Here is a 25,815-nt window from a genome sequence, read left to right on the forward strand (position 1 = left end):
AACTGCAGCTCAGTCATGCTATTTCTCCAGTTGAAACAAGAAATCAGACAAACAGAACAACTAAAAAACCACCACTCTTTCCTATATAGGGGAGTCACAGGCACCTTACACAAAGAGAATGATACATCTCTAAGAAGGGGTTGAATCAACTTTATTTTGGCTTTCTGGTTATCAACAACTCTTGGGTTTACCAAACTTTTAAGAGTTTCAGCAAGAATTGAGCTGAATGCTAATCCCTTTAACCTGAAAATCTGGACACTAAAAGTGTAATGCACTAGACATGTACTTTATAAGGTTTAGCAAAGCAGAAGAAATACTGGGTTGTTTTTTGAGGTAGATGCAGAAAGCTAATGTTGAAAACACTAGTATGTCTAGTGATGGGTATTGTGCTCCTGCTGCTCTGTCCATCTGCTTACTATTGACTTCCAAATAGCTACTAATTACAGCATTTTTCTGTTGTATGTCTGGAATAGAAGCAACTTTCATATCTCATTTTAGAGACATTTTTATTTTGAGGTAAAAGCACTATATTTATACATGTGATGGAAATAATACCCTTTCTGGAAAGATGCAATTTAAAACTGTTGGATCTCTTTATTTCCGAATAAAGAGAAGAATAAGTCCTACATTTATCCATAGTCCAGTAGATAGCTAGCTGCCTAGAAAGTCAAGGGGTTCTCAGATCTCATTAAAGTTAACTATTTCATATTATTTATTTCCTATTAGCAGAATTCATCATTTCTTTAAATGTGGATTCAGAATGTCCTGAGCACTTATCCCTTTGACTTCTGTTTTTTCACACCACTAGAAAAAAAACAGGAGTTTGATGTGTGCAAGTCTGTTTAAAAACATTATCTAGCATTCCTCTAGATCCAGTGAAATGTAGGCAGATTTCTCCAAGCTACTGTTGTTATAACTAAGACACTGCATTTTGCGGGAAATAAGGTAATAATTTTGCTAATTTCAAACCTCTATCCCTTGCAGCTTTACAGAGCAGAAATGCAATTTCTGCTTTTTAAAAATATAGGCTGTGCTTTTCTTGAGAATTTAAGGTTTGATTATCTGTACACTTAGAATAATAAAGTTGTCTGTGGTACTTAATACTTTCACCGGGATTTGAACAGCATTAAAATCATTATTAAAAGAAACACCCAATTTTCATTCAAAGTAAGGTATACCTCAATGATTTCAGGATTTCCAGGATGGTAAGGCTTATATAAGTGTTAGGTTTCCTCTGGCCTTTTGTATTCTGATTTTGAAAATCTCTTGCCACAGCAGCCCTGAACCTTCTTCCATTTAAGCACAGCTTGGCATGTGTGCATTAAACATCAGCCTTGGCTTTGGCTGCCCCATGCTTCATGGTAGGACACATCCAGGAGAGGAGGATGTTCACTGGAATGAGACCTATCTAAAGCATTTGATGCTAAAATATGGCATTTGAAGCTAGGCTGGAATAATTTTCTACTGATTCTCTGCTAAAATCTGGCACGTGGGCTGAAGTAGGTTTCTCAGCCAGAATAGTCTAGAGAATGGTATTTAAACAAGGCTGTGCTCAAGAGAGTTTTATGCTAAAAGTCAACACAGTTGCACCTCTAGAGTGGGACACATTTGCATCTGAGACTAAGCAACACAGTCTGTTAGGCTGTACTTTCCAAACTACATCAGTGCAGAGTTTAAGGTTCAGCATTCTTCTGAATTTTCCATTAACTACTCATCTTTATCCTTTGGATCTGAAATATCTTCAGAAGTCTGGCCCTTAAGTGCTTTGTTGGAACAGTGTCAATGCTAAATGCATATCCAGTTTTCAAATGCAACTATAATTTTGGGCTCAATTGTTCCTCTTCAAATCAATTTGCAACTCAATTAGGTTCTGTCAAATTCATATTTAAGCCAAGTTTGCAGGGGAAAAGAAACCAAACAGTTAAGAATTACTGGGACTTGTCCAATAAAGATATTGTTTTTGGAGTGCCAATGGTAAATAATGAGAGAATTGTTCATAAAATAATTTGTTTAAAACGTACTAAATAATTCTTATCTCTTTTATACTCTAATATATGTGCTACTTATAAGAGATCATACCTTCAGGGTTTTTTCTGTCCTAGGAGATTGTTTCTCTCACCTCTAATGCAAACCTGTGAGGAGGAAAATATTGCAAAAGGCCAAGCTATGCTGTATCCCTCCCCTTCTGCTCATAGCTGTGCCCTTGGATTATGTGCTTGTTTGCACACAAAACTAACAAATTTGGAGAAGGCAAATTCGAAGTTCCCCTGCAGCCCTAAAAAAATAATGTTTTTTTATTTTTATGTGTATGTACACATACACACAAGGACACATATATGTATGTGTGAGAGAGAGAGAACAAACTGAAAGATAATTAAGATAGGCCCCTTTTCACCTTGTAACTAATGCAGATGTACTGAAAGTGGGTCAAATGTGCTGTTACACGCTTAAAGTGGCATCTGCTGTGCATTAGACTGCTCAGAACATGGCTTCAGGATTTTCTGTCCCCCACAACCCCCCCTTTACTTGCTTTTCCTCCCTTTTCCCTGCATCTCCCTCCATCCTCTTACAGTCAAAACCCTTAGACATATACTCAACCCATATCCTCAAGTATAGCTCCCATTCAGCTAAACAATAATTTTCTTGGAATTAAACGTGGTGGGGAGCACAAGATTTAGCTGTACTCTAGCTCCTCAGTTACTCTGAGCCTCCTGGATAAAGAATTACCCACCTGCTTGTTGTTTATAGCAGTGAGGTCTGAATGAAACCCCACTATTGCTTGAAGAGAAAATGAAGCTAATAAATTATATGGATTAAACCAGCCTGTAGGTTCTCTGATTTTATGTTTTGACCTTCTTTTGGTTATTACCTTTTTCATCAGCAGTTTTCCTCTTTATGAGCACAGTGGATTTATACATTTGTCTTTGCAAGCAAACCCCAGATGAGGAGAAGCTGGAAATTTACTCCATGTTCTGTCCTTCTGAGGTGGCACAATTTATCAAGGCTATTTTCCTAACCTTTCATGATTTTTGGGACATTCAGAAAACAAAGTGGGAAAGAACAGGGTTTTGAATGTGCAACATGGCTTGCATCTGTAGAGAGGCTTTCGCAGGGTATCAGTTGCTGTAAAAAAGCATTAGGGACCAATATCAGCAAAACAGAGAAGGGTACAGCATGCATGTATTTGCACAGCTAGGTTAAATCAGATTATGTGTTTTTCCCTTGTCCCTGCCATACTCAGGCAGGGGCTGACCCTGGCCTTTCTGACCCTGTTGCTTTAGTGCCATCCCCAAAATTTAGTGAGGACCAGGCAGAGGTTTTCAGGGAATTGGAAGTGCTCAGCTCATCCTGCTGTAGAAGGCAGGGGAACTTTGAGAGAATTTGACATTATGCCTTTGCCATATTCTCTGGGGGCTTCACGCTGTCATCTCTTCCTGGGCCCAGGGCTGACACACCTTTGGGCAGGATGGATTGTGGAGAATCAGCTGCTGCCTCGGGGGTCTGCACCTGCACTACCTGCTCACATAAAGGGGAGTTTTGGGCTCTTTCAGGAAAAAAGGGAACCAAGAGCTGCAATTCAGACATGTCCTCTGCTTTTCCTTCCTCCATCCCCTCATATACCTGTCTTACAAAAGCCAACTTTTTAAGCATATGCATACATAATTACCACTACTAGTGGTGGTTACAATTGCTGCTGTCTGGTTAATGCTCTGGCTAAGAAGTGTTCAAATTTGCTAAGAGGATTTTATGTCTGTGAGGGTGAAACTGGGTTGATTTTAAAATTTTTCTTTCAGAAATCGTTTGCTAATCTCCCCATGGCTTTCAGTGATGAGTTTGACTGGCCCCAGTTCTCAGAGATCACTGGATTTCTCAATTCCACCATCGGGTAAGCCAACAGACAGGGTGGCCAAGTCATAGCAAGCCTCTACATCTCTCAGAGCACTGCAAGGAAAAAAAACCCAAAACAGTGCTTGAAAGGAAAGAGAAAAATACTGTTCAGCTCTGCATCTGCTCTTTCTAAAACCAAGATCAACCCTGAATCCAGGGCGTTAAAAGATATTTAAAATATATAAGCAAGTCTTCCTGAAATTCAAGGAAGGTTTTAGAACCAGTCAAACTGCAATTTAGAAGTATAAAAACCCCAAAGAAATAAAAGATAAACTAGTTCTTCTACATAATTCAGGGGAAGCAGAGCATTGCTGAAAGTAACAAAAATCAGCCTTTTTCTATTCTTATTTTTTTAAAGTCCTCCTTTCTTCCTCTTGGTTCTTTTTTTCTGATGAAACAGTGAAATAAAGGGTATCCCCATGGTTATTTCATAGTGTTCCCTACTGGGGGAAAATCTTTCTTCTCCCCCTCCTACGTTTGTTTTTTTTTTAAATGCATTTAGAAGGAAATAGCAAAAGGAGAATTTGAAAGAGTCTGTGACCTAATTTGCTGTGTTCGTTTGGCTCACATGGATGGGGAAGGTGGCAGGGATAAATGGAATAAAATAAACTCCCTACCAGAAGGAAAGGAAAATAAAGTCCAAAACACCTTGAAATGCCTGCAGTTGTAACTGTGAAATAAAAACAAACAAACAAACAAAAATCAAACCAGAAAACATTTTATTTATCATCTCTCTGTCCAGCATTAAAAGGCCTTTGAATTCTGCAAGAGCTGTAGGATGCAATCATTAACTAGTGCCTGATCTGACCTAAGTTTCAAATAATTTTTATTTTTTATGTTTAGGATAAGTCAGGAATATAGCTGAATGCCAAACCAAACATGGGTCAAGCCTGAAGATGCTTTCTACCAGCAGAATTTAAAAGCTGGCAGAATAACATTTTTTTCCAGGAAAAATATCTGGTGCTCCATATACTTGGTCTTTTTGTTTCCTTTTTGCTCCCTGTGCAAAATCCAGGCTCTGAGCCTCAGCTACATTCACACAGTATCTGCTTAAAGGCAGTTTAGTACTTGACAAGCCAACAGGAAAGATCTGTGGAGCCTTTTCTGTCAGAGCCATAACAAAACTGACGTTTAAAATTCTGTTACAATGCCCAGTCTCTCAGTGCACACTACTTGTCTGGGCTCCAAAGAATGTGAAGCTCACAAGTGATCAGAGCTTAGACCTGCCCCTGAAGTTGCCAGTGAAAAGCCTTGGTCCAGTGTTCAGTTTTTAATCTCTTCTACTCCTGAAAGAAAAACAAACAAACAAACAAACAAACAGCTGCAGCCCAGATAGAAATGACCGTGTACTCATGGCTGGGAGCTTGGTCTTTTCATCACCCTCTGGGCTGTTATCCTTTTCATTTGTTTTGGGTTTGTTTTTTTTTTTTTCATTTTTCTCAACAGTGCAAAATAAAGGAGAGAACTTATATCAGTCAAGTGTAACCTGTTTTCAGATTAATCTGTCCAAGATTTATGATGTTGGGAAATGATTGCCCTGCCAATATTTCTTCTCTTTTACTTACTGCTCCATAACAACCAATTGAAAAGTCAATTTGTGAACAACCAACAGAATCGTTTTGATAAATGATGTATAACAAAAAGGTTTTTAAGTGCCTTATCTGAAAGACTGGGATAAAATCATTGTTCCTGGATAGAACAATGTCAGAGAAACTCTTCATCAGTTTATAGTTTCTGAGCAGGTATCTTTGCTTTATTTTAGGCCACCCTGTTCAAGATTAAAAAGACTTATGGCCACAAAAACAGAGAGATGGTGAAATAGAAGCATATACATAACTGGGGTACTGAGTTTTTCAGAGACAAGAACATGCTTAGTTTTTAATATCAGCTGTGTTTTCATCATTATCATATGACTTTAGCAGTTTGCATTTTCTCAATTTATTTCAGAGGGTGGACAGACTCTCTGTATCTACGTTTACGGAAGAGAAATCGCTGTAATCACAGAGACTTGCAGAACATTTCCCAAAATGGTATGTTAACTTCTTTAAGCTTTCATTATTATTATTTTTGACATTACTGGTGCTGGTATTTGATGCTGCATTAATTAACATCTGTCAGAAACAAAAAGAAACCCCTTCTTAGTTGTATGTATTTCTTATGGAAAAGTAAAGAGCAGCACCTATTTAACTTAGCACTTACTTAACCCAGTGGTGCTGGCATTTTAATGTGCTCTCAGAACAGATTTTTAATAAGTAATCAAAGACATAAACAAAAATGAACACTGTTGGGTTCTGATTAATTTATTTTGTGGGCCTGGTAGACATCATCCTTCTATTTAAAAATATATATAGATATATAGAGATATATATAGAGATATATAATATTAATATAAATATGCAGCAGACCTGATCTACCTAGAATTAAAGAAAGTGTCATACATGCTATCCCAGTGTGAAAAAGAGGAAGATAAATACAAGAAATAAGAAGTGAGTAGAGAAGCAGCTAAGCAGGGAAGAGCAGTGGGTTTGAGAAAAAAGCCATGTCACTCCTGCATCTCTCCTGAGGCTAATGCTGCTTAACATTTGGAGTGGTGACCTTAGAGCAAAGACCAAGGTACATGCTTGATGGTTTCAGTGAATGATGCTAAATTGCAAAGCATTAACCCTCCCGGAGTAGAGTACATCCTTACACAGGAATAATTTAGATGAGCTTGGAAACAGCAGTGCCAGGAATTGCCACAAATACATGCTGCAAAATTGCATAAAACATGCATGACTGAAGTAATGATGAGACCTCTGTAAACCAGTGGCCCATCAGCCAAAGGTGGTGGAGGGGAAGGGCCACTGGGCTGCAAAAAGAAATTCCAAGATACCATCAAGAGTGCAAGGTAGAAGAGGAAAGAGAGTAAGAAGGCTGCAAGATGCATCATGCATGGCATTTTGTCTAGAGACAGGGAGACAGTCCTTCCTCATACAAATCCTGATAAGACCTGAGTTTGGTCCTGTTTATCTTAGGAGGTCTGACCTTGATACAGATACAGGGAAAAGTTTTGGGGAGGATTAGAGCAATGGAGACTTCTGAAGGGATGATATAACACACTGACATTTGAGCAAAGCATTAATTAAAAGGTTTTGAATTCCTTTGAGGCATAAACACCAAATAGGGGGAAGAATGATTTAAACTGAAGGATAGCTCTGGTACGAGAACATGGGTTTTCATAAAAAAGAAAAAGAAACTTACTATCAAGGAGTGAAAACCTTAAACCAGAGGAATGAAGGCAAACAAGAAATCCTGAGTTGTCAGAGGGGTTGTATGAAGGGGTAACAGTAATCTTCCTTATAAATTGAAGTTTATGATGTTAGCTTTTGTGTCTTGGATTAGCTGATGTCCCTAACAGCAGGCTTGAAAGACACTTGATTATGCTGTGATTATGCCTTTTTGTTTCTATTGTATTTAATTAATTTTCATGCTTCAGAAAACTGGCTGCAGAAGCTTGGGAAAATTTATTTTCCTCGGGTATATAATTTGGCTATATGGGATGTTCTTCCTTTCCAGCAGATGATTCATGCTGGCTACAAATGAGGAGCCCTGCTGTCTCTAGAACTACTCAGAAACTTATTAAATGGTAGGAATTTACTGAAAAAAATGGGATCAGAAAGGATCTGCCCCAGCCCTCCACCTCCAACAAACAGATACATATAAATAAGGCAGCTACCAAGAGGACACCGCTGGAATCTTTTTGGTGGTGCTCAGCAACAGGATGAGGAGCAATGACCATAGGATAAAATCCAAGAAGTTTCATCTCAACACTAGGAGGAATATCTTTACACTAAGGGTGGCAGAGCACTGAACAGCTGCCCAGGGAGGGTGTGGAGTCTCCCTCTCTGGCAACATATCAAACCCACCTGGATTTTTTCCTGTGTCACTTGCTCGAGGTGACCCTGTCTTGGCAGGGGAGTTGGACCAGATGTTCTGTCCAGAAGTTGTTTTCAATCCTAAAAATTCTGTGATTCTGTGAGTCTATGATCTTACCAGGCAGAAGAGGTTGCACAGACAGGTATCATGGTGCATGGATCACTTCCAGGCCCAGGTGGGCATTTTCACCTTAATTCTGGTGCCAGCACCAATGACACTGGCAATGGCTCTCATATTCCTTGCTCCTCCCCGTGGTACCCATGGCGTTCCTGAGCCTTTGAGTCTTCTGTGAAAGTGTTTCACAGCGTCTTTGGTGTCATCAGGCAGGTGGTTTCTGATTTTCTTGCCTGTAAGTTGCAGGTCACTAGAGTTGATGGCTCCCATCATTGCAGTGCCCCAGGTGGGCTTTCTGGTGAGAGAGAATTTTAAAAAGGACCAAACTAGATGGTCAAGGATGACTAGACCAATGGTTCTTCTCATTTATATCCAAATTGCCTCAGTACCTGATACCCTAATTATCTTGTTCTACTCTTTTTACATTAATGGGAGTAGAATTTCATGTCCTTCCTTTTCCCAATTCCCTTGTAGATTTTTTTATAATCTCTCACTGTGTTCATAATTCGTTTTTCTCTCCACATATCCTCTTTCCACTACAGACACCTGCAGGATATAAAAAGAGGTGAGCCTGTGTCAAGGCAAAAGACTGCAGAAAATTAAGAAGTGAATTTAAAAAGGAAAAAATTACTAGTAAGAGAAGAATCTCAGGATATCTTCTCTAAATCATTGCAATGATACTACATTGTAAAGGTTCACTTTTATTGCTTCATTTGGTGTAATAGTTTCCCAGAATGTGAGGATTTAAAAAGATACCCTCAGGGTCAATAAAGCAAATAGCTGAACAGCCTGACCTAACCCCACCCAGGAAAACTAAACCTTCCTCTGAAAATGAGGCTTCACAGCCCCACATGTGTGCAAGGAAAGGATGCTGATCTGGTGGAGGAGATGTGCAGCCAAAAGCAGGGATGGCAAGCCAAGCCAGGCACCAAGAACAATGTTCCTGTCCAGCTCCCCTACAAAAGTACCAGCACTGTGTCAGACTCAGCACAAAAGGGCATTCCCCACTGCTCTTCTCAGGACATGCATTTTCACTGTGGGGCTTCCCCAGACTTCTCCAGGCAGGATTTCTGCCTTCTCTTTCTTAAAAGCTCCCATTATCCTCTGGAGGTGGTCGACCCTTCCCTCAAAACTGGAAGCAAACCCAACCTTGATTTCTCAACCAATACTTAAAAACCCCCATCACCAGTCTGAGAATATTTGGAAAGAAACAGAGAGAGAGGCAGGAAAAATCCAGGAGCAGATCCCAAGACATTGAATGTGAGGGTAACTGCTCTGTTTCATCTCCTTTTCTCTCTCAAATATTTTCATTACAAATTGCATCCTGTATATCACAAAAGCTTCCTTGAAAACTCAATTTACCCATAAAAACTCTTTTCTAAGATACCCATTCATTTTCTTGATGTTTTGATTTATTACTGTGCTAACACTTTCCACAGAGCTGCTTATAACTACCTATGCTTGTGGAGGTAATACCCTAAAACAGCGTATTGCTTTTTTGTAAATACATTTTAATTTCTAGAGGTCCCACTAGTTTATTTGTGCTGAAACCACAGATGCAGTCCAGGGTGCCTTGTGACAGAATGGCTTAAACAGAGGGTGTTCAGCTCTAGCTGAAAGAAGGGCTATTAAACAGAAAAAATATAAACAAAAACAAAAACAAACAATTTTTGATAGTTATGTTCCAAGCCATAGTTTCTGTGGTTTTTGTCGGGCTCTTACCCTGCTGAAAAGAGCTTCTCAATAGAAGGGCTGGATTTTTGAACGGATCAGCAACCCCCAGGAGAGAAGCAGCAGATTGATACCTTCATTTTCAGCTTGGAAGAACTGGATTATTCAAAACATAAAGGATTCCTTGATATATGCGGTTGGCATCACTGTGAGTGATAACAACAAAGGCATCACTATTAAAATGCAAAGTGTATTATTGCTACCGTAGGGATTTATATCTTAGATCTCTTCCCCCATACCAATTCAGCAGGGATTTAATGATGTTCTGTCCACAAGTTTCCCCTCAAGAGCTGCAGGGAGGGCAGGATTTACTCCTCAAAGAAAGCTTCAGAAGCACAATGCCGAAAAGAGAAGAGAGAGACCAGGGAAGCATTCAGCTGAGAATAGGAGGAGGATAATAAAAGAGGAGAAGGAATGAAAAAAGAGGAGAGAGTGAAAATACTGAAAAATAAGAGCAAGTACTACCTGTAGGATCTGCTTCTCTGAAGTTTATGTTTCTGTACCTTGCTATGAGGTGAGCTTCCTGCAATCACAGACCTAGTCTCATCATGACCAAAGCATAACGTCATTTTTGGCTCCTTGTTTGCTATCCCTCTTGTACTGCAGGTGATGGAGTTTGATTTGTATGTCCCTCTTGTACTGCAGGTGATGGAGTTTGATTTGTATGCTGGAGATGGTTGGGATGAATATGCCTAGCCTTTAAAGACCTGCTAATAAGTTTAATGTATAAAAGCTTTACTAAATGGGAATACTTTTCTCATTCAAAAGGTAAATGCAGATGCTCACAGATGTTTAGGTGTAGCCTGCTTCTTTCCTCAAGGAGGAAAGATTTTCATCCAACACTTTGGGTGAAATGCTAATGAAATGCAGAATCTCTTGGGAGGAGTGCAGCTGGCCTAATACTACTTTTTCTAAGTCTGACACTCATGGGGAGAGCCGTGCAGGAACCCAAACACTGATGCCTACAGCTATTGGTGGTAGTGCTTTATGGTATCTTTCCCACCTCCAGCTGTCTCTCCAGAAGTACACAATCTCTCATGCATCTTATGGTGTATCTGCCAGCCCTGCTGCAGGTGTCTTGGATACTCTGGGATGTCAAAAATGGCACTTGGTGCCTATGTTTAGGACCTGAATCAGTCCAAATGTGGTATAGCTGTGAGACACTTACTCTCTCAGAAGAGTGAGAACAGTTCCCTTTGCAATTTATAGGGAAAGTTAAAATAGATCAACCGTTGACAAGTCAGGTTGGCTGGTTTACAGGAGACTACTATGTTCAACAGATGGGAAGAAGCAGCCAGATTTGGATTAAAAGCCAGATCCAAATAACCCTGCACTTGAAAGTATTTTATTTTCTACAGGCTGAAGTGTGCGACTCAGATAAGAAAGCAGCAGGTCCCTGGATATAGCTTTAGTTCTTGATGCCAACACCTAAAAAGGTTACAGAGATGAATTGTTGCTCCATTTTTACTTTTAGTGCTTCTACATTCTTGGAAATATGTGATGTAGTTTGGTTTTGCGTTCAGGGGTTTTTTGTCTCTGTAACAATATTGTACTATTTCTCTTGTTCCCCCTATGTGTGATCAGGTGGTTCTTCAGGAAATCTCCTCTCTTTAATAAAAAGGTGAGTGCTTAATGGGATTCAAGAGCTAACTCGAGGTACAGGAGCACTGATGCAGTTCTACTTCTTTGACAGAAACAAGCAAAGCTCTGTGAGGATTATATTATCCAGGAATGTTCTAAAAAGCACCGCTTCCCTTGGCCAGTGTGCTCTGAAGTGCTGGCTCTTTCTTCTCTAGTATAAACATTAACAAACAGAAGAAAAACTGGGTTTAAGTGTGGATATCATCATCTCCAGAGCTTCAACGTGGCTCTGTTAAGACAGTGGAGAATTTCCAGTGATTTTAGGGGAGAGACTAAGCCTTTCCATAAATCTGTGTGTTGGGTCCCCTTAACTGCGTGTAGCAATGTAGATAGACATGGACAGGCCCACTGTTATTTCCATATGGATATAACTGAGTAGCTACTGAGTAGTGAGAGGCTGCAACTCTCCTTTTCAGATGAATTTGGGTGGGTTGTGGGTCAGCTGGGTTTGATTTAGTTTGCTTGACACTGATATAGTTTGTGTCCTAAAGGATTTATTTTTCTCTCCTCCAGAAAAAGAAATAATGAATTCTTGCCCTCTAGCACTGACATTCAAACCACATCCTGATTTGATCTTGAGTTCAATTCTACACATAGATTTAGTTGTCAGCCAAACCTAGTCTTCCTCTCCCATCTCTGATTAAAAAATTCCCATATTGATTCATGTCTTTGCCCCAAAGTGAAACTATTTGATTTGGCTTCTGAATAACACAAAGAAAATGGAAAGACAGCAGGAAAAACAGCAAAAAAGGCAAGTCCATGAGCAGGAAAAGGAAGAAGTGAAAATAACTTCATTTAAGTCACTTTACTAAAATATAAAACTAGAGTGAAAAAAATAACCACCAAAAAAACCCCAAAACAAAAATCAAAAAAAAACCAAAAAACTCTCACAAACATAGGAGCACAGTCATTTGGGTATTGGACATATCCAAGCAGGATACTTCCAAATGTGATCTCACACAAGTATGGTGTGTGATTCAGACACTGAGAGTGTATTTCCCTGTTAACACAGTTCCATATTTATCTTTCAGTTTGGCCAGAAACCAGCTGTTGGACAATCCAGCCATAGTTATCTATGCTACAATTGGGAATGATGTCTGCAATGGGTAAGGTCTAAACTAAATGAGCATTTATAGTAGCATAAATCTGACTTCTTTAGAGTACTTCTGACTGCCTGGACATTTTTGTCTCACTGCTTTGTGCTTCTCCATGATGGCATTTTTCTTTGCTATTGGTCCTTCTTTGTTATTTTCTGCTAAAAACACTTGTTTCTTTACCTGTATTTGTCATAGGCACCTACCAGTTCTCATTTAGAGCTTTCATTTCTTTCTTTCTTTTATAAGCCAGTCATAAAATGACTAATGGCATGTCTGAAGTAATTATTTCTAACTTAGCAGAGGAAATGAATAATAACAACAGGGGGGTGGGGGGAGGAAGTGTTTAAAAGCATGTATATCAATCTTACCTATTGTGCCACCTCCTCTCAGGAGGGAGAGCATGACTGGTTCATCATTTCTGAGGAATGGCAACATAATCCCCTATCGAGGTCCGTTTTCACCCTGCCTCTGCTGCTTACACTCTTTGCTGTGTTCTCCTGATGAGGTGTTTTGTCTTTCTGGCTTTATTCACACACCAAAAGCTCTGCAGAAGAATGAACTGAAGCTTTCAAAACTAATAGTTCTGGTACTACCCATCAGCAATGCTCACAGGGACACCAAGAGGTCATTAGCTGGATTCTTCCCTTCCTCCTGGTACTGGGAAGGCAGAAAACACCTTGCAACCAGGCCAGTGCACAGCACATCCATACTGCAGTTTTGGTTTTGCAGGAGGTCTTGAGTGCTGTTGCTAGTGCAACATTATTTTCACCATGGTCAATCTTCAGCTTGTGTGTGGAAGAAATTGATCTTACTTAGAGACTTTCAAAACACTCACTTTAATAAATGCTGCTCAGTTTTGAAAATTCTCACCTGCAGATTGTATAATGAAGTGGGAGCTGTATGCAGATGTAGCCATGAAAATGGCTGAGGTTTGGTGTCCTAAAACTGCTTAACAGGCTGTTCATGGATTGAAACTTTGTTTGCAAGGTGTTGTCCTCCAGATGAGGATGTCCAAAGCCAGGAAGGTTGTTCCTTAGCACTGCAGAAACTGGGAGCCCTCAGCTGTGGCAGAAGTAGGGTCACAGGGGCACCTTTTGGGTCCTTTCCTGGCATGACCCTCACCCTAGCCACATGCAGGCAGCACACAAAAATCACCTCCCATGACACCTTCACCCTCTGCTGCTCATGCTCTCTCTGCACCCCTGCCCAGAACTGCTACATCTGCCCTCAGCACCCTGCTCCTGTTAGGGGAAAGATGCACAAATCCTCAAAAAGCAATGGTAACATGTTCTGACTGAGAGGGCAAAGCAGTCACAGGATTCCTGGTACTTGCTGACAAGACTGTCCTGGGGATCTGTTTACTGGGAAGCCTATGGAGATATCATTCCATCCATTAACAGAATGACAAAGGCCCCACTTCCCCCTCCACAAAAAGTAAAAAGTCCACCTTTGCTGAAGTCCATGGCTCCTGCCATGGAGACTTTCAAGGTATCTTCTCACAGGCTTATGCACGTATTTCAATTCTGCTGTGTCACTGTCTTTGCTAAAAGCACCTCTTTTTCCTTTTATTTTTTTTTTTTTTTATTCCTCATTTCCTCATTCTGCAGGCTATTCTTTTTGCTTACCTGGTCTCTAACACTGCTTTCTACTCATCTGAAGTAAAAAGACATTTTCCAGAAATTTAAAGCATTTTGACCTTGCCTCACCTATTTGTATATTCCAAAACCTTCCAGAGCAGTTTTTAATGCTTGCTTGAAACTCTGATGTCTTTTTATCCCAGCATTCACTATCTGGCAGAGACACTTTTGTCTGCTCAAATTCTCTCTGCTGTTTTCTGTCTGTTTTCTTCCACAACATTCACAGCATCAAAAGAGGTATTTGGCTGTAGTGATCCCTGTGACTCCTACAAGGAAAGATGCCACAGCTTCTGTAGCATTGTGCTGTTTTCATTGAGGGGGATGGACAGCAGAGAGAGATTTTTTCAGTGTCCAGTTACTGTGTAGTTGCCCTGGCTCTGATGTACCTACAGAGGTTACAGAGCATCCGATGGGCTTGACTTCAAACCTAGGGCTTGGCAAATAAAAACCTCTTCAAGGGCAGCTCTAAACTGCAGTACTACAGCCTTCCTGGCCTTATCCTGTATTTTGGCTTCAAAAGAGGGCAGTGTGCTGAACATACTGGAGACACAGCTCTTCCCAAAGCACTGTTAAAAGGCAGGTATTTCATCCTATGTGAAGAGCAGGGCAATGAGTAATGGGGATGTTTGTAGAGGGAAAGGATAATGAAATTGGCAGCCTGTATTACACATTCCCCGTAGTCTCCACACTGTGGTGTCCAAACAGGGGGGGTTAGAAAAATAAAGACAGATGGCAATGGTATCTCTCAGCCCACTGAGGTGTAAATATGGGATACAGAGACCTAGAAGGAAAAAAAAAAAAAAAATCAGACATGAAAATAATGAGCACCAGAAGTCTCAAATGCTGTACAGTTAATGCAAATATTAGTTGCACTTCAGGTATGACACCATTCCTCCAGCCTCTCCTTCACACATCTGCACTTATGGCATCTGCAACAAACAGCAAGGTGGCAACAGCAAAGCAGGGTGAGCAGCAGCCCACCGTGAAAGGACCTTGTACAAAGTGACACCAGTGCCAGCAGGAACATAGTGCCCCTTTATTGTACAGCTATTCGCACCGAGGAGCTGCTGCACCCCTTCTGCCCTAAAAATAGTGTGTGAGCAGGCAGCACCTCCAGCCCTCATCCCCTGGGCATACCAGCCTGTGCAGGAAGCCCAAGGGAATGAGGTGAGGGTATCACAACAGGCCATGGTGCTCACCCAGGCACCTTGGAGTCCTTATGGCAGAGCCAAAATTGAACATGCCTACAAGGTTCCTTTCTTCTCATTTGGATTTAATTTCATAGCCTGGCACAGAAAAGAAATGTGAAGACATATTTGCATGACTTCAACACTGTATGACAAGAGAAAGTGGAATTATGAATGTCATATTAATTTTGGCTTGTGCTGACATGTTTACTTCTGGTAGAGGCCTTACCTCAGACCAGTATTTTGAAATCAAGTGTTGCAACACCTGTAGGCGAAATGAAGTAATTTCAGAGCAAATCCACAGTCTTATCTCAAAAGTAGCTTGATTTGGTGGCTGTCACAGGGATAAACCTGAATCCTAATGCTGTTTTGCAGTTCTCCCTGCTAGAAAGTCTCAAACACTTCAGCAGCACATACTGCATTAAGATAAATTTCTGGGCCCAGGAAATGCACCCAATTATTATTTTGATGTAAAAAGCAGCTTACTGAAGAACCCCAAATTCTTGTAAGGGAACATGGTTCTCCCACACAGGATTCAGCATCCACTCCCCTCCTCTGAATCTAAATATTTTGAATACCTCAAGACAAAACAACAGTGATTTGGAAAGCTCCTGCTTCTGTGGTGTTCACTGGCAAGAAATCTGACCCAATTCAACTTGCTCAGCACTGCAAGCATCACATTTACCATTCTCTTACCCCGGGAGGCCAAGAAAGAGATGAAAGGACTATCCTAAGGAAAGGATGGAGCCTTCTGGCTGCTTAGGTGATTGCTTTTCTACGAGCAAAGAGCACAAGTAAGAGGACAAAATGTGGCAACCACTAAAACAATGAGGGCAGTCATTAGTGCAACCTTCTTCCTTGGAAGGACATTCCCTGTCTTTTTCCTTGACCTTTCTTTCTGAACACTTTGTTCAGCTGAGCCACACCACCAAGATGGAATGAAAACTGTCACAAGACCCTGCGTCCCAAGGTGTATGGATCCTCTCTTGATGGGATGGGACAACATTCTGAGGGCTGTGTTCCCCCTTGCTGTCAGCCCGTTATGGACACGAGCACCATGAGAGCACAGCAGTAGCTCTTGGGTGGGAGAGTGCGTGAATGCTTTTTCTGTAATAAAGTGGTTGCTATAATAACATAACTAGAGCAGTGTTCTCCAGGCAGCCTAGGGTAGTTTTGCTTGTTTGTTTTTCTTATATAAATTGAAATGTATTTCAACTTTAGGATTTAATTTCCCCTCACACTCCTGCAGCATTTACAGCTAAATACAAGAGGGGAAGGATAAGCCTGAGCTGGGGAATCTGGATTGAAGAGGTTCATGCCTGACAATGAGTCACAAAATGTGGGCATTCAGTCCATGTGGAACACTGGCACAGCTCCTGTACCCCAATGGACTATTTTAATCTTAGGTATCACCTCTCTTCAGGCTCACACATTTGTCCAGACCCCTCTCCTGCCCTCCTGGAGAGCTGTAGTAAGAGGTGTAAGACATGCGAGAGAAGAAGCTACCTTAGATATTCCTACCTTGCATAATCAAAGGGAGTGTTGAAGGTAAGGTAACAGGAGCCCATGAGGAAAGAAGTCCTACATTCACCCTGCTGTGATGAGGGATTGGTTTTGCACTACTTCTTTGCCTGCCTTCTCTCTTCTTCTACTTCTTCCTCACTTAATGAACAATAACTGCTTTGGTTTGGTTTTTTACCTTGACCCCCAAGTTTTCTTGCTGTTACTCTCTCTTCTTCCCCCATCTCACTGGGGAGGACGTGGAGGAAGGAAAGCAGGTGAGCAGCTGTGTGAGAGCTTAGCTGTCCACTGGGGTTAACCCAGAACAGGAGTCCACTCTATAAAAAAGGGATTAATTTGTCTGTTTTTAGCAGAGAGATGGGGTACACTGACGGAGGGAGGTTTTTATATCATGTCTGATTTTGGTCATGACAAGTGAGAGACATCACAGCACTTTTCTAATGTTTTATTCAGCTGACTTAATGTGGAAGAGCAGCAAACAGAGAAAATGACACTCTTTCAGGTGCCCTTTTGGGGACACAGTATTCCTGACACAATGTCCTCTTGGCATATTCCTGACACAATGTCCTATTGACATCTTGTTCTTTAGGGAACGTGACACGCTGGCCCACATGACCACACCCAAAGAAATGCTCTCCAATGTGGTGCAAGCTCTGCAATACCTGGACTCCCATCTTCCAAATGGCAGCCATGTGATTTTAACAGGCTTGGTAGATGGTCGCTTCCTCTGGGATAACCTGCATGACAGATACCATCCTCTAGGTAAATTTGAGGTGTTGTGGGGCTCCTGGTTATCTGCCTGTTCATGTTGGCTTCTCTCCTTAAAAAATCTATGAATCTATTGATGACTTCAAGCAAACCTGACTGAGTGGAGGAGATCTGAAAAATATGAGGCAGATATTGGCTGTTCTGCAGAAGCAGAAATGACAGGTCTTACCACTCCCAGTGCAGGACAGGTTAGACCCCTATTCTGCCTGGTTCCCTCACAACCATACTCACCCAGCTCCAAACCAGGCTCAACACATGTTGTGGTGGTATAAACAAGCTGTTCTACCTCAGTCTTGGCCCAAAATTGTGGCCAGACTGCCTGCACTTCATCCTGAATTTTCTTATAGGTGGACATAGGCATTTGGTTTACACTAACTGATGTGTGGACCAAGGAAGAAGATTAAGTCAGAGGGTTGCAAAAGACTTTTTTTATATTAGAGAAATAAATTTTCTGCCAGTGCTGGGTGCCCGGCACCTCCTGCACTAGCTATATGTGATGATTGAAACCTCATACTGTGTGCAGGCATGTTTTGGGACATTCCCTCAGAGCATAAAGTGCTTTGGGGCATTTTTTTTTTTTTTCAGAGAATTGGAAGCTGCCTTTAGGATCTTGTCATCTCAGGGTGTGAATGGCACAGTACCTCAGACCATTAACAGACCACTCACTCCTTGGCTTTCTAGACCAAAAGCATGTACTTACTTTTATAGGAGTAAAAGAATCTTTTTTGCATCTGACAAGCAGGAAGTTGTTGTCATAATAGTTCTCACCAGCAAAGAGAGAGAGAAGCTAAATCACATAATTAAAATGGTAGATTTCAACTTCAGATGATTTTGGCAACCACTGGGTAACACAGCTTGCAGCTGTGTTGTGGTTTCCCCAAGATGCCCTAGTAATTACCAATGGGCTCACATCTTTCCCATTTCTTTCCTATATTTTTCTCTCATAACCACTATACTAGTACCAATTAAAAAAATTTAGGAAAAAAAAGAGAAAAATCTTACTCCTTTCAAGGCAGGGGAAACCTGTCATAATTAATTTTTTGTCACATAAACACATTTCTTCCCTTGAGTGCATGTTTATCACAGCAACAGTTCCTCTGACTAGGTATCTAATTATCACAGACAACACGTAGCCAAATCAGGAGTGATTAACTACAGGATCAGTTGGAAAATTTTCAGAGGGGCTGACTTGCCTTGGAGGGACCCAATTAATCCTAAGCAACACGTTTTGCAGCGAGGGATCCCTTCTGGCACATCCTCCAACAGACTGTGAGCAGTTTTCCCCATTTGGCTGCCAGTCAGCCATGACCAGACATCAGTCTGTCTTTCTGCCAAATCCCTGGTCCCCACAACAGCCCATCCCAAGGTCTGATGCTTCAAGCTACAGGATTCTGAAACATCCAAATAGCCAGAAGTGTTCCTAGATCTTTAAACTCCCCACCTTTTTCTTCCCGAGCAGCTGTGTGAAAGGCAGGAAACACATCTGTATCAGAGAACCACTGCAAGGCAACCTGAGAAGCCCATTTCACTTGGGAGAGACTATACTTTGCAGCTCCTAAAAACAACAATGAGAAAATCCTACTTCAGTACTGCAAAAGTATCAAAGCCTGATGGGATGATCACTGTACTACAAACAATAAAACAACTAATACAAAAAAATGTGGTCGTTTAATTCCCATCTTAGTTGTAGTTACCAAAGAAGCAAAAAGATTGAGAAAATGGATAATTTTCTCAACAAGCCAGGCTATTGCATAGCACAGTGAATTTTACAGAATGTTAGCTGGGTGCTTGACTTGGTACTCGAATTTCCTCCCCCACACAAGCATAACCACTTCCCTCTATGACAGCAAAGTTGTTTCTCCCTTTTAAGGCCAACCTCTGCGAAGTAAATGCGAAACTCAGCTTTGCAAACCCTGCATTTCTTTGGTGGGTGAGAGACAGGTTAATGGGAAAATATCAGTCATGCACTTTGGAGGTTGGCATAGGCTGTGATGACTAACCCCACACGTGAGACAAATCACCTATGAAAGGCAGGAGAGGGATGCAGGAAAAGCAGGTATGGGGCTCTGCACACTGTGAGGACATGGGCACCTTAGCAGGAAGGATCCTTGATGCTGCCACCTCTGTTGCACCCCAGCTCTGGTGGTGGGAGAGTGCCCTGGGTGTTGGGGGTGTGGTGAGGCTCTTGGGGTGCCTCTTCCCACCCAGGGGTGTAAGGCATAGGAATGCACAGACGTGCAGAACGAAGTCACATTTGGCTGTTGGGCACACGATATTTTTCTCTCTGTGCTTTGCAGGACAACTGAACAAGGATGTCACGTACAGTCAACTCTACTCTTTCCTCGACTGCCTCCAGGTAAGGTCTGCTGATGTACCTTAGGAGCCCCCCTTTCATCCTGGTCTGCTGCTAAAGCCCCTCTCCTCATGCCTGCCCAGGTGAGCCCCTGCAGTGGCTGGCTGACCCCCAATGAGACCCTCAGGAATCTGACCTCAGAGGTAAGTCTCAGTGGGGCTGCAGTGGGATCACCCCAGTGCTCAGACACTGCCCCGTGTCTGTGGAGAGAAGCCCAATTGCCTCAGAGGCAAAATGTCCGAACAATTTTTTTTTCTTCCAAAGGCAAGGAGAAGTTGTGGAAACATCCACAATTATTCTTTCCAATGCCCCTCAGGCTCTGGGAGGCAGCATGCTCAAGTTAAGGGATTTGTAAAAGTATTGCTGTTACAACCTCTCAGCTACCCAAATTTATGCTCAAGGGATGTGATCTACCCGAGACAGAACTGTTCAGGTTCATGTTCTTTAAGAAGAAAATGTGCCTGATAAGAAAGGAAAGGCTTTTGAATCAAGGGAGCTGTTGGTATGACAAGCCAGCTGCATAGATTTTTCTGGCTGTGGTATCAGGTCCTGAGAACAAGAGCCTTACCCTGTTTTCATTTAGGATTTGTGCTAATCGTCTTCAGACACATTTCTGTGGTCTTAATCACCAGATGGTGTGACCAGGGAGCATCCAGGCTCAGTGCAACAATGGGAATGGACAGAACAGAGATGTCTTAAAATTCACCCTAAATATCTGGCTGCAGAAGTGAATGTCACATAAAAACAGACACTTATTTTCTTATAGTACAAGCTGATTTTTAATCCCAGCAGTTTCCTGCAGCCATGTAAAGGGAGACAGTAACAAAATATTATCAAAGGTGTTGTCTCTGTTTATGGTTGTATTAATGTTTACATTCACTAAACAACAAAATATGAGCTTAATTCCACCAAAGCTTAGATATGTATTTCATTTTATGCCCTGTTCCTCCTGAGCTCAGAAGAGGCTAGTAAGCACATTCCTAAACGTTTGCAGGATTGCACCTTATATATTCATACCAACGATACAGAACATAGAGTACATGTAACTTCTGTCCATGAACAATGCATATGTCTGCAGGGTATGAATTAATCATTCTGAGCCCCTGTCTGAAACTAATTGTCTGTGTTATTATCCAAACTGCACAATTTAAATATTTAGGAGATCCTGATCTCTGTTATGGCTGCAGAAATTACACTGGATGTATCAGATGCTCAGTGATGGTAATTTACTCTTCTGAAAGTAAGAGTGGAATTTGGTCTGCATAGATAAGTATTATCACCCCCAATTTAGTAGTGGCAAGGATAATAGGAAAAGAGATTTCTCTTGCAGAAAAGTTATGCATTTCTTTAAGAAACAGCTCCAAAAGCAAAAAACTTAGAATATTTATATAAGCATAGGGGCACTACTTAAAGAAGTCTCCAGTGAAATAATCATATGCTGTAATAAACTTACGAAATCAGCTGAGGCCTCAGTGCAGTCTGTGAGGATGAACTGGGTAGTCCAAAGGCTGGTGGTGCTCATGCAAGTCCATGTTCTGAAGAAGAGCCTCATTTCACCTCTGGTTCCCCAGAAGAAAGGGCAACATTAGCTTTCAAAATCCTGCCTGTACATCAGTGACAAAAGCTGAATCCATGCAAAGCAACACGAATAGAAATGAACAGTCATTAAATAGTTTGATTTTTGCAGAGAGCGTTACAACTTTCCAATGTCCTGAAAGAAATAGCAAGATCTGAGAAATTTGCCAACTTTGATATTTTCTACATGGATTTCCCACTGAGACAAAGTAAGTTGTTTTTTACCCTGTCTTTCTCACAAAGCATTTACCCAAGTTCTGGCCTGCTGATATGCTCCTCATATTTTGGCTCTGTACCAGAAGAAGGACAGTACAGCCAGTCAGCCTAGGTGACCATGCTGTCAGGGCTGTGGCCAAGGAGGTATCCTTAGTGACAGCTTCTCCTGGCTTCCATGGCTGGGGTAACCAGGCACCTTTCCTGAAACAAGATCCCACCACTACCTTGGCAAGCACAGCGTTCCCGCTGGTCCCAGCTTCTGGCACCCACCACCAGTGATGCACAGCACCCTGGCCACTTTTTCTTGGGTAGCAAAGTGACAAGGACAAGAGATGTGCCTCTGCTAAGAAGGCCTCCTGCTTGTCCACTGCAGCTTCTCAGGCTGATGAAGAAAAAAAAAAAGAAATCTCAAACCATATTGGTCCATAAGGTTTGGTTTTATTTTTGAACATTGCTTTTGTAGCGGGTTATGTAGGCTGCAGATGCATACTTGTAGTGGTCAAAGTGGTCTTCATGAGATGTAGTTCACTTCATCACTGACTGGGCTTCAAGCTACCTCCTCTGGGCTGAGCAGGGACTTGGGAAGGAGATCTTTCATCAGCCATTTTCCTGCCTCAATAACACAGCCACCCTCTCACTCTTCCCAAAAGTAGAAGCACCTCTCCCAGGAATAACTGGCATATTTCCTATGTTTTTTTAAACACCTGCATACTACTGTAACTTTTGATTTGAAGAGCTTACAAAACTTGTCCTTCTGTGATCTTTAGTGACGTTAGGTAAACACATTACATAAATCACTTTCTTCTGAAACTGACACTTAAAAATAAACCAAAGCACCCGGGAAACTTTTGTCATTATTCATGAGCATGAGTAGACAGTGTCCCTGTGGGGCTGGGGCCAACACCTGTCCCTGAATCCCTCTCAGCTCTGCTTGCCTTGCAAGATACACAAGGGTCCAGCTTGAGGCAACACCTAACATCAGCTCAGATTAATCACAAGGAGGAACACACTCCTTTTTAAAAATAAGGATCAGCTTGAGATGAAGGCTTGAGTTGGGCGACATATTACAAGTAATCAGACAGTAAAGGAAAGTAGGAAAACAGCTTTCTATTTCAATATCCAGCCTGAATCTCCCGTGTTACAACTTATCTCTCCTTCTCCCAATGTGCACTGCTGTAAAGAGGCTGGCCCCATCCTCATTGTCTTCCCACAGGCTCTTCCCTGGGATGGACCATCCCTGTTCCTCAGCCTCTGTTCACCAGGCAGGAGCTCCAGCACTTGCCACCTTGGGGCCTCTCCCAGATAGCCTGAATGTTTACATTCAAAGAGTAGTATATAATAATTAGGAAAATAACTTGATCTGAATTTTCTTGTTTTTATATTCACGTAGAGAGGTAGATCCATGCAGTCCTTATTGAAAAATCTTGTCTGGGGACCATATTTTAAATCCCAGCATGCAAACATCTAAATCCAAAGCCACAAAGGGACAGAAGGCCCTTGTCAATATTTTAGTGTACTTCTCTAATGCTTTTCCCCATTAGTGCTTGGCTGTCCTTGAAAGCATGAAGCTGCCACAGCACCTAAGATTATTTTTTTTTAAAAATTTGCTTTGGCGGCCAAATCCTAGCAAAATTCACAAACTTACTTTATCCTACATGACCCAATTCAGGAAGCTGGTTCTGAGTCTCATGAAGACCATATGGAGGACAAGGAGGTAAAAAAGTGAGGATGGGAGAGGCAGTCTTTCTGTCCAAGTTTCTGTCAGAGAGGTGGGCTCTACTGTCAAGTTCATTCTCTTAGCACAGAGTTTCAAGGGTGTCCAAGTCTCCTGGTGGCTTTTGCCTCAGCTACTTAATATTTAACAAGTCATTAGGATTTGGAATGAACTACCTGCTGGGTAGGCAAATTACTTTAATAAGTTCAATTACTAACTTTAGTTAATTTATTTACTTTCACAAAAGGAAACACCTTAATATAATTTGCTGCTCTTGATTACATCATGTTAAATAAATAAAGTAAACAAAATCACACATGCATATACAAACATCAGCTTTGAAAGACACTTTGCAAAATTTCCTGCAGCCCTGGAGCCAAGGATTCGAGCTTGCCATCAGGAAAGCTGTCAGATTGCGAGTGTGCTCAAAAGCCAGCTAAGGCTGCTGACCTACTTTTCTGGTCCCTTTCTGAAGGAAGCAGCAAATCCTCTCCTAAACTCTCCAGACATCAAATATTTAGCAGTGGCTACACACTGAGTACATAGATTTCAGGCTGGCCTGGGCAAATATATGTACATAGCAGCTCCCAGTTTTCTCTGAGTAAAATTTGAGTATATTAGCATTTATTCTAGATTTAGGTGGGCACTCAAGCTCACACGTTGACCTTGACTAGTGGTTCCTTTATGAGACAGTTCAATAAAGAAGGGGATAGGCTTGTTATGCCTTTTCCTTGGTGTTGATGGGAGCATGCTCTAGTCTAGTCCAGCCAAGGCAACAGGCATTTCTAAGACAGGCTCTGGACATACTCAGCTGGTGGGTATTTGCTCGACTGCTCTAGGATTTTTGGAGATCAGATATAATAGTATAAACTGACCTATCTTGATACATATCTTACTTCCTCCTATGCTGTTTCTGGCACTGGAACAGTAGTCTCTCTACAAATGAACTACAAATGTACTAAAACACGGTACACAGCCTTTTACTCCATGTACAATATCATGTATAAGGGGTTAGGTAAGTTCACTGTGCATCTGTATGTGCACTGCATAGTGGAATCTAAAATAAGTATGTGTTATGCCCAACACACTGCAAATTTGAAACAGCTACAAGCCCCATGTCTTGAAATAGGTTACATTGGGCACTGCCTCAAGCATCACAAGTGGGTTTCTACAGTCAAAGCAGGAATATCACCTTTCTGTGAATTAGAGTTAGCGTGGGACCCAGAAATCACTTTTTGACATAATAGCCAAGGTCCAAAAACCAGCAGTGAGCCCAGATCAAACTGTGGCACTTGAATGGAGAATATTTTCCCCTTGACAGGATGCTTGCATAATGCTATTAAGAATTCCTAATCTGTCATTATGAAAGGAATTATTGAATTTACAGTCTGTTAATGCCATATCCACTAGTCCCATGTTTGATCACTCGGCAGCCCTTTTAAAGAGAGAAAGCTTTTTACTTCTCTAATGGCTCCAGGGCTTACAGCACAGCATCATTTGCATTGAATGTCACGCTTATGTAATTCAAAAGGTTATTTTGTTGGAGTTGAAAAAGACCACTTGAAAGATAAGTAACAAAATGACAGTCTGTTCATGCAGACTTCAGCCCATGTGAATATTCTGTTACCATCTCTTTCTCTAAAAAGTGCTGTTTCTTTATCTGTTTTTTTCTTTTGCACTGCTGAAGATGCAACTAACATGGGAAATGCAAAATATTAAATCAGTATTAAATAATTTACAGCTTTACTTGCTACAGCATCCATCTTAGTTGGGAGGGAAAGTGAATTGTTTTACGATCATTTATGTTCAAAGCACTTCTTTGCATAAATATCGCAGAGGAAAAAAATAACAATAAAGGCTTAAATACTGCCCCAAGGAGAGGGGATGGTACACACTATAGGCTCTGACAACTCCATGTGAATTATCATAATCTTCACACAGAGCTGTCGCGTGCCTAAAAATACCAGCGATGCTTTGAGGAGGAGGGGGTTCCTCTCTGGGCGGGTGCTAAACCCCTCTGCTTGTGCCCTTTGCAGCAGCCGAGGAGTGGCGCAAGATGGGAGGTGAATCCTGGCAGCTGATCGAGCCAGTCGATGGCTTCCACCCCAGCCAGGTAAAAACCCGGCCCCAGGAGATGGGTGGGAGCAGGTGGGATGTGGGAGCATGTGGGATTCTGGTGCCTGTTGCTGTCCCAGGCATCCAGCTGGCATGTCACAGGGATGCAGATTTGGGGAACCTGTCTATTTTAAAGAAGAGGAAGTCACAGAATCATTTAGGTTAGAAAGACTCTACGATCATGGAGGGCAACCATTAACCTAACACTGCCAGGTCCACCACTAAACCGTGTCATCAAAGCAGCACATGTTAAATACCCCCACGGATAGTAGTGCACCCACTTCTTTTGGCAGCCTGTTCCAATGCTAGGCAACCTTTCCCTGAAATAATTTTCCCTAATATC

At 41.6% G+C, this 25,815-nt stretch overlaps 1 protein-coding gene across 1 annotated transcript in view; it reads left to right on the forward strand.

Moving 5' to 3' along the window:
- The window catches only part of AOAH (acyloxyacyl hydrolase), a 72,005-nt gene that overhangs the window by 40,132 nt on the left and 6,058 nt on the right, over window positions 1-25,815 (forward strand). Inside the window, 9 exon segments of the mRNA XM_021553287.3 lie at window positions 3,795-3,886; window positions 5,836-5,918; window positions 11,233-11,269; window positions 12,321-12,395; window positions 17,321-17,493; window positions 19,797-19,855; window positions 19,936-19,995; window positions 21,540-21,636; window positions 25,394-25,470. Coding sequence (XP_021408962.2) covers window positions 3,795-3,886; window positions 5,836-5,918; window positions 11,233-11,269; window positions 12,321-12,395; window positions 17,321-17,493; window positions 19,797-19,855; window positions 19,936-19,995; window positions 21,540-21,636; window positions 25,394-25,470 — 753 coding nt within the window.

This window comes from Lonchura striata, chromosome 1, assembly GCF_046129695.1.
Source record: "Lonchura striata isolate bLonStr1 chromosome 1, bLonStr1.mat, whole genome shotgun sequence".
NCBI lineage: Eukaryota > Metazoa > Chordata > Aves > Passeriformes > Estrildidae > Lonchura > Lonchura striata.